Source organism: Octodon degus, unplaced genomic scaffold (assembly GCF_000260255.1).
Source record: "Octodon degus isolate 3935 unplaced genomic scaffold, OctDeg1.0 scaffold00049, whole genome shotgun sequence".
Lineage (NCBI taxonomy): Eukaryota > Metazoa > Chordata > Mammalia > Rodentia > Octodontidae > Octodon > Octodon degus.
Genome location: NW_004524625.1, coordinates 9,505,395 through 9,515,534, shown reverse-complemented (window position 1 = coordinate 9,515,534; position 10,140 = coordinate 9,505,395). Strand labels below are relative to the sequence as shown.

General features: G+C 40.3%; 1 protein-coding gene across 1 annotated transcript in view; it reads right to left on the bottom strand.

Moving 5' to 3' along the window:
• Positions 1-10,140, bottom strand: part of Ankrd42 (ankyrin repeat domain 42) — a 70,092-nt gene that overhangs the window by 59,220 nt on the left and 732 nt on the right. The window contains exons 2-3 of the mRNA XM_023716647.1: positions 10,108-10,140; positions 8,756-8,919 (exon numbers count right to left, since the gene is read on the bottom strand). Coding sequence (XP_023572415.1) covers positions 8,756-8,919; positions 10,108-10,140 — 197 coding nt within the window. The remainder of the gene's footprint in view (positions 1-8,755; positions 8,920-10,107) is intronic.

Here is a 10,140-nt window from a genome sequence, read left to right as displayed (position 1 = left end):
GGTCCCTGTGATTTGCTAAGCTTGTTCTAAGTAGGTGCTTTAGACCACTGAGCCATCTCACCAGCCCCTATAGAATCTTTTATGCCAGAATAAACACTGTTCCTTGGATGATACCCTTTAAAAATATAAGTGCTTTATTTCTTTAAAAAGAAAAAAAAAAAAAAAAGGTAGAGGGCCTGAGATGTAGCTCAATGGCACAACGGCTGCCTGGCAAGCACAAGGTGCTGAGTTTGATTCCTGGTATCAAAATCAAAACAAACAAACAAAAAAGGGGGAGACTACTGGGAAGATGGTGAAGTGGTGAAGAGTACAGCAACATAACCTCTCCAAGATTTGGTGCCCATACCCTGGAATGTACCAGCGTGAGGAAGAGAAGTAGGAAAGTGGGTCCCCAGGACCTAGCGAGGATTTGAAGGAGAACTGAAGCCCACAAGGTGAGGAGGGAGACCTCGTGCACGAGGTGGCACGCAACGCCTTCTCCCAGAGCCTTGGCTCCCTGCATGGAAGCGTATTTGAGCCAGCAGATCCACAGTGCCCACTGGTGAGCCCAGAGGCCTCCATGAGAAGCCCACCAGCAGAAAGGAGCAGTGCAAGGAGTGGGCTGCAGCGCGCAGGGCAGTATTCAGGTTCAGAGTCCCTCCCCTACCCCCACAGAGGGAACTGGCTGGCAGCCATCTTGGAGAGGGGCCAATTGGGTTAGAACTCAGAGCAGCCACAGGCCGGCTCCACCTAGCGGCTCCCAGGGTCAGGAGCAGGCAAATCTGAGTACAAGCCTGCAGGGAGCCAAGGAGCCAGGCTCAAGCACACAGGAGGCACACAGAGTGTTGCAGGTGGAACAAATCGGGTTGCAGCCTCGCAGCCGGAAACCAGCCTGGACTGTAACTGAGCTGAAGGTTCAGCTCTGCAGGGCTATTTACTATGCCTCTGTATATCTACAGCTAGCATGCTGGGAGTCCTCAACACTCATCTGCCCACTCGCTCCCCCAGTGACAGCAGACACACCTGAAGTATGTATTTTTCTTTTTTATCTTATCTTTTTATCTTATTTTTATTGGGTTTTTTTCCTTGTTTGTCATTTTTATAGGAGTATAAACACTGTTTCTAGTTTTTCTGTTGTCATTCTGTTGTTTTGTTTTGTTTTGTTGTACGGGGATTGAACTCAGGACCTTGCCCTTGCCAGGCAAGTGCTTACTTTACTGAGCTGTGTCCCCAGCCCCCTGTTCTCTTTTTGGTTTTATTTCTTCCTTCTCTCTTTCCCTATTTTTTCTTCACCAGTTTACCAAAGTTTGCATAATCTTCCTTTGGCCTCTGGCCTTGCTTCTGATTTCTTCCTCTTCTTGTATTTCTCTATTTTTTTCCCTTAATCCCTTCCAGAGAATAAAATGGCCAAAAGGCATATTTACTGTACACACTTTCCTGGTGATAGTGCTGAATAACCAGAGCTAGTTCCTACAGTTAAAGGTGGCCAACCAAGTTACCACAGTTTGTCATTCTCTAGGCTGTGCTTGATGCTACAGTTATCGCTGATTGTGCTACTAATGACACAACTGTTCTGATCAGGTGCTCCTCCTGGAAGGCCGAGACTGAGACCTCCTGGGGCCGTCAGCAATGCTGCAGGCCAGCGCCCGAGGACCTGGGGCTTCTCTGCTGTAGGCCAACTACGCAGCAGCTTCCCATCCCCCAGACACTGAGAGCTGGGATCCTGCAACAACCTCAAAACCCCAAAGCCAGCTACACGTAGAAGACACTGCTGAGAAGTAGTCACTTGCTAAGGATTCTAAATACAAGCAATAAAAATAAATGCAATAAAGCTATCGCCATAGGCAATTTACAAATATCAATCCAGGAACTAAAACCAAAAAATACATATATAATGAGAAGGCACTTAAGCAAGATGCAACCCCAGACTTCCAGCTCACCAAAGGCAAACCTAGGGGGCAAGGAGGTAGAACAATTTGAAGCCACCTTTCCTACCTAGTCTCTCTAAAGAGGTAACAGCAGAAGAGAGCAGATGAATGAGCATCTAGAATAAAATGAAATTAGAAATAATTACAGATAACTGCAGAGATGGTGATGATATGAAAAGCACGTTTAATAATTCTAGGGCAGATAACAGATAAAAGATAGAAGAGCTTAGGAAACTCATGGAAAATATAAATACCCAAAATAGAAATGAAATTTATAAAACAGATCCAGATACCCAGAAAATTAAAATTTTATTAAAAGTATATAGACAGAATGAACCAATGTGAAGACAGAACATCAGATATAGAAAACATGAATGCAGTTAGCAATCATGAAAAGAAATATTTCTTAGGGCTGACCAAATAGCTCAGTGGATTAAAGCACCTGCTTAGGCAGACACAGGGGTTGGGGTTCAATCCCTGGGCCTGCCATGCCAGCCCCGCCCCTGGGGCATGCTGAGATGGCCGTTGAGACTGGGCATGGTGGTAGGCACCTATAATCCCAGCACTTGGAAGGCTGTAAACAGGAGGATCACTACGAGTCCTACCTGCGCCATGAGACTCTGTACACTCTGTATTAAAAATACACAAAAAACAAAGGTTTTTTTTTTTTTTTTTTTTTTTTTTTTTGGTGGAACCCCGGGATTGAAGTCAGGCCCTTGCACTTGCCAGGGAAGAGCTTATTCTACTGAGCCATCTTCCTGACCCCAAGATTTCTTAAAACTAGCAAGGGACCATGAGAAATCAATCCAGCACCTGATAGATGATGCAAAAAAGAATAACACAAGATTAATCAAAGTAAACCACAAGACTATTTCTCAAAATTGATGGAGAAATAAGATACTTCTATGACAAAGAACACCTGAGGGAATTCATAACCACCATGCCAGGATTCCAAAATGTTTTAAAAGATATCATAGAAAGGGATAGATAACAAGGACTACAATTCCATGAACCCCAACAGATTGAGTCCCCCACACTGTGTAAGTAACTAAAACAGAGGGAGGAAGATAGAGAATCAACAACAGAAAAGTAACCTCACAAGAATGAGTCAATATATATCAGTTATAATTCTCAACATAAATGGTCTCAATTCACCAATCAAAAGAAACAAATTGGAAGAATGGATCCAGAAGTAAGATCTAACAATATGCTGCACACAAAAACACATTTAATTCAAAAAGAAATTCATAGACTGAAAGTCAAACAACAGAAAACAATACTCAGTGTGACAAGAACCCAGAAGAAAGCAGGGATAGCTATTCTACTTGCAGACAACGTGTATTTCATACAAAGACTGAGAGAGACAAAGAAGGCCTACATTCTTGTAAAGGGAACAATCCAAGAGGAAGTGTTAATGATCTTAAGCATATATGCACTAAATGCTAGCACACCCGACTATCTAAAACAAATTACACAACAACAGGATTTCAATAACCACTGTCAGAAATAGATGGAACAACTGGACAAAAAAATCAATGAAGAGATAGAAGAACTGAACCAAACTTTTGAACAAATGAACACTGTAAATAAATGTTTACAAAGTGTTCCATCTCACAATATCAGAATACACACTCTTATCAGCTACACCACAGGAATTCTCCAAAACAGACAACAAACTATCTCATAAAACATGCTTAAGTAAATGCCAAGGAATCGAATTTATCTCATGCACATTATCAGATCATAGTGAAATGAAACTGGAACTCAATAGCAAAAGAAACCACAAAACCTCATACACACATGGAAATAAAATAATATCCTCCTCCGCCAGGGAGATAGCTCAGTAGAGTAAGTGCTTGCCTGGCAAGCACAGAGTCCTGAGTTCAATCCCTGGTACTGAAAAAAAAAAAGTCCTCCTGGACAACCAATAAGTCACAGATGAAACTTACAAAAGAAATGGATACTTTCTACAATTAAACAACAATGCCAATTCAAGACACCAGAACTTGTACTTGGACACAAAAAAAGCAGTCCTATGAGGGAAATTTATACTGGTGAATTCCACTATCAGAAAAAAAGAGAATGAGCTTTAAAAAACAACCTAATATTGAACCTCAAGCTTCTAGAAAAATGAAAACAAGTCAAGCCCAAAGCTCATACAAGGGAAGAAATAATAAAGATCAGAGCATAAACTGATGCACTGCAACTAAGAAAACAACACAAGAATTAATGAATCAAAGAGTTAGCTCTTTAAAAGAGTAACAACAATTGAAAAACCCTTAGCCAGCTTTATCAAAAAAAGGAAAGAGTGGTGACAGTGGTCAATTTAGTTCCAGACTCAAATCCACATAATTAGGAATGTAAAGAGTAAAAGCCAAATGGACCCTGCAGAAATCCAGATGATCATCTATACCTACTTTTAGAATCTGTATTATAGTAAGATGGAAAATACAGAAGAAATGGACAAATTCCTAAATACATATGAATTACCAAGCTGATATAAGGAGATATAAAAATTCTAAATAAACTAATATCGGCTAATGAAATTAAAGATATAGTTCAGAGCCTACCCACAAAGAAACGCCCAGGCCCTTATGGATATACTGTTGAACTCTGCAAGAAATTTATTTATTTATTTATTTATATTTTGTTTGTTTGTTTGTTTGTTTGTTGGCAGAACCAGTGATTGAACTCAGGCCCTTGCGCTTGCCAGGGAAGCGCTTATTCTACTGAGCTATCTCCCTGACCCCTCTACAAGACAGTTAGAGAAGACCTAATGCTGCTACTTCTCAAATTCTTTAATAAAATCAAAAGGTTTGAAGAAGTACAGTGGTCCCTCACTTATCCCACTGGTTACATTCCAGACACCCCGGCAATAAGTGAAAATCAGCGCAGCAGTGACACTGTATTTATTTTAGTATTTATATATATTTAAAGGCTTTATAAACCCTTCCCACACTGTTATAAACCTTTCCCACACTTTTTTTTCACTTACGATTTGGAACAGGGTCTCACTATGCAGCTTTGACTGTAGTGATCTTCCTGTTTTCAGCCTCCCCAGCACTGGGATTACAGGCCTGCACCACCACTCTGGGACTCGGTCACTGGCTCAGCGCACCGTAGGGGTGGGGCCAGCAGAATGTGCAGGACGGGGATCGAACCCTAGTCCCTGTGCTTGTCAAAGCAGGGGCTTAGTGCACAGAGCTATCTTGCCAGCCCTTTCCCACACTTCTAATGTTCTTACACTTCTAATGTTCTTCTAATGTTTTTAACCGTTTTCTAAACTCATAAACCTATGTAATTTTAACAAGATATACATACTGGACAGTACTGCAAAACCCTGTGATAAAGCGAAAAATTCACAATCAGTAATTTAGATTAATATTTTTTGAAAACCCACAAAATAATGAGTCCATGAAAGTCAAACCACGAAATAGTGAGGGACTACTGTACTCCCAAAGTCATTACCTTAATAAAACCACAGAAGGATCTAACCAAAAAAGGGACAACAGGCCAATTTCCCTAATGAGCATAGATGAAAAAATCCCCAATAAGTTATTGGCAAAAAGAATGCAGCAAATCATCAAGATTACACATTGTGCCCAAGAGGGATTCATCCCAGGGAAGCAGGGATGGTTCACCATATGCAAATCAATAAATGTAGTACACTGTATTAACACACCCAAAGGCAAAGACCACATGATCATCTAAACAGACACAGAAAAAGCATTTGATAAAGTCCAACATCTATATGATAAAAACTATGGAAAACTGGAGTAGATGGACTTTATCTCAATCTGATAAAAGCCATCTAAGAAACCAACAGTCAACATCATACTAAATAGAGAAAAAGTGAGTTTTCACTATAAAATCAGGAACAAGACAGGAATGACCACTGTCACCACTCTTACTCAATTTAGTTCCAGAAACATAAGCAAAAGCAATTGGAAAAGAAAAAGAAAAGGAATAAGGATAGGAAGGGAAAAAGTTAAATTATCATTATTAGCAGATGACAGGATACTTTACATAGAAAACACCAAAATTGGGGCTGGGGAGATGGCTCAGTGGAATAAGCGCTTCCCTGGCAAGCGCAAGGGCCTGAGTTCAATTCCCGGTTCCACAAAAAAAAAAAAGAAAGAAAGAAAGAAAGAAAACACCAAAATCTCTACCCAAAAGACTTTTAGATGTAATAACGCAGAGAATTAATGAATCAGAGATAGTTCTTTAAAAAAGTAACATCAAATTCAACAGTGTAGCTGTCTACAACATCAGCACTCAAAAATTAATAGCATTCCTATACACAAACAACAAACTCACTAAGAGAGAAGTTAGGGAACCAACACTTTTCACAATAGTATCCAAATAAATGAAATACCTAAAATCAGTGTAATGGAGGAAGTACAAGACCTTTACAATTAACACTATAGTGCTCTGAAAAGGATCGAAGAGGATATCCAAACATGGAAAGACATCCCCTTCCCAAACATGGAAAGAATCAAAATAGCAAAAATAGCCATACTTTACACTTGTTATATAGATTTTAAACAATCCTGGTCAAAATACAAGTTGCATATCTCACGCAATTAGACCAATCAATACTAATATTAATTTGGAACCAGACAAGACTTAAAATAGCAAAAGCAATTCCGGGGAACAATGGCAAGGAAGGAGACATCACAGTCTCTGACTTAAAATTATACTGCAAAGGAACTGTGATGAAAACAGCATGGTGGGGAGATGGCTCAGTGGAGTAAGCGCTTCCCGGGCAAGTGCTAAGGGCCTGACTTCAATCCCCAGTTCCGCCGAAAAAAGAATAAAGAAAGAAAACAGCATGGCACTGGCAAAAAATCAGACCCAAGAATTGGTGGAGTACATTAGAAGATGCAGAAATAACTCCATACACACTCAGCCACCTTATCTTTGACAAAGGAGCCAAACACTTTCACTGGGAGAAAGATTGCCTCTCTAAAGGTTACCTCTCAAATAAATGGTGCTGGAAAAACTGGCGTCCACACGTTAAGGGGTAAAACGAGGCCCATATCTTTAAAGATTTTATGAACAAAACCCAATTGCACAGAAAATATCAGAAATATCAGTAACTGAAATCTCATCTTATTAGAAACCTTTTGCAAAGCAAAGGAAGCCAACAGAGTAAATAGACAACCTACAACAAGGGAAAAAATCTTTGCCGGGTGTTCCTCAGATAAAGGACTAATGTTTAGAGTATACAGAACGCAAAAAGTTAGATCTCCCAAGTTTAAAGATCCAATCCAACAATGGGCTTCTGAAATTTGACACTGCTGATGAAGAAGTAGAAATAGAAAAAAAAAAAGAAAAATTGTCGACGTCAATGGTCATTTCAGAGATGCAAATTAAAACAACCCAACAGGAAAATGGATAAATCTATCAACAGAAAAATTGACAAATTCTGGCATTAGTCTAAGAACACACTATTAAAACATGCTGAAATATGAACAAGATTACAAGCATGTAATCACAGGGTTAAAACTTAAAAAAAAAAAAAAAAAAACAAGTTGAGGAATGATACACATAGTATGACGTTTATATAAAGCATAATGTCAAGGGCTGGGGAGATAGCTCAGTGGCACAAGCACCTGACTGGCAAGTGCAAGGTCCTGAGTTCGATATCCCATACCCCACCCCCCAAAAAAGTCAAAATAATTGTATAATCTTATATAAACAGCATCAAAATCTGTGTAATATTTACCTTTTTTTTTTTTTTTTTTTTTATATTTTAGTACCAGGCCTACAGGGTGTCACTATGTAGAATGGACTCATAGTGATCCACCTGTGTTCAGCCTCCCAAGACCTGGGATTATAGGCGCGTACCACCATGCCCAGTCTCAATCGTCCTCTCAGTGGGCCCCAGGGGCAGGGCCAGCATGGCACGCCTGCGGTCAAACCCTGGCCACTGCACCTGCCTAAGCAGGTGCTTTAACCCATTGAGCTATTGGCCTGCCCTAATATTTATCTTTAGATTTTGAGTATCTACAGTATTCCATTTCTTTTCTAAAGTTCTAAAGCAACTATAGCAAAACTATTAGGATAGGTACTCAGCCCCCATACTGTTTTGTTTTGTTTAATTTATTTATTTTCATTTTATGTATTTGGTACAGCATCTCACCATGTAGCCTGGACTCATAGTGATCCTCCTGTTTATAGCCTCCCAAGCACTGGGATTACAGGCATGTGCTACCATGCCTGCACTTGCCAAAGAGACACTTAGTCTGCTAAACTATCTTGCTGGCCCTCAGTCCCCATATTGTGAGAAAGCACAAACTAGTCCATGTGGAAAGACCTCACGAAAAGATCCACATGGAAAAGAGAGTACAATCTATAGTCAGGTGCCAGACATCTAAGTGAACAAGGCTTCAAAAGACTTGAGTTGTATTAGCCCTTGACTCTTCCCACTGAATCCCCAGACATTATGCAGAGACCAGCTGTCCCTGGGATCCAAATTCCCAGTTCATTCATCAGTATAAATAACTGGTTATTTTATGACACTGAGCTTTGGGTTAACTTATTTTAAGACTGGGGAAACAGCTGGGCATGGTAGTGTACACCTATAACCCCAGCACCCAAGAGGCTGAGCCAGGAGGATTGCTGTATACTCAAGGCCAGCCTATATCATGAAGACTGTCACAAAGAATAAACAAGCATACAAACAAAATCCTAAGAAAACAGAACATCCAAATACCAGAATGAACTAAAAAAAAAAAAAATAACCCCAGTACCTATTATAAGGTTTCAGCCCTGTTCATTAAATTTATACAATGGCTATACAGCTATAAACTTCCCTAAGTTTAGTAACGAGGACAGCTTCTTACCTCTAAACTTCCAGAATGTGCTGCCCAATGTAAAGGGGTAAATTTATGGAGAACATCAACTTCATTAATGTTAGCTCCACACTCCACTAGCTCTGAAAGCTGCTTTATATCTCCAGCTCGCACTGCTTCATGGATGCTACCAAGATGCCCCGTCTTTCTGGAACCTAGTGATGAATTAAATTGCTTAAAGTACAGAACTATGAAAAAAAAAAAAAAAAAAAAAAGGATGACAGCTATGATTCAAGAGAAAGCACAAAATCACTTCAGAGTTCCAAATAATTTGCTTCAAAGATATTTGCAATTAGCATCTTAACCAGACTTCTGGTTTTAGCTCTGATCAGTAAAGACCATGAAGAGCGACACAACACAACCATCTTTACAAGAAAAAAAAACTAACTTTATTGAAAACCACCAAATTTTCTCAGATTCCCTCCCCACAAAAGAAATGAGGTCTCTGGGCAAACTTCCATTCAAAATCTGGGGAGACTAGCAAGCACAGTAGTCAGGTTCACCTTACCTGGAGCAAAAGATGCTGAAACCATAAACTAGTAGAAGCACTCCAACAGTGATTCTGACTACTTGTCCCAGCTGAGTACAACTAACCTAAAATGGGAAATTCCTAACCCCTGTGGCCATGGAAAGCCTACACTTTGATACAATGACCTTCAGAAACCCATTCAAGGTATCACCCTAAAAAACCAAAACTATCACCTCATGTCTTTAGCAAGGGTTGGTTGGGAAGATTCACCAAACTCTGGAGCTCAAGCAGACTTTGTGCCTCAGCCTCCCAAGTAGCTGAGACTAGAGGTACATGCCACTATGCTTGATAGAATGTCAATTTCTTAAAGAGTAGAATCATGTCATACTAAAACCATAACTTATAACAAAATATATGCATTCAAAATTCCTTACCAAGGGGCCGGGGAAATGGCTCAGTAGAATAAGTGCTCGCCTGGCAAGCACAAGAGCCTGCGTTCAATCCCCGGTTCCACCAAAAATAAAATAAAATAATCCTTAGCAAAATAGTATATAGGTATTCAAAAATCCTTCCTGACTTAGGTACCGGGTAGTATAACAACGTAATAGAAAATAAGACATGGATTTAAAATATTTTCTTTACACCAACAAGTAAGCGTCTATTTGGATAAACACAACAGGAAAAATTGCTGGGTATGGTGGCACAGGCCTGTAATCCCCGCACTCGCAAGGCCGATGGAAGAGAACTGTTCTGAGTTTGAGGTCAGCCTGGGCTACGTACGTTGTGAGTTCACGACCAATCTGAACTGCACAGCAGCGAGACCCTGCCTCAAAACGACAAAAAAGAAAAAGAGCCAACAGAGCGCCCGACTCACCGGAGCCCGCAGCCTCCCGAGAGGGGGCGGAGC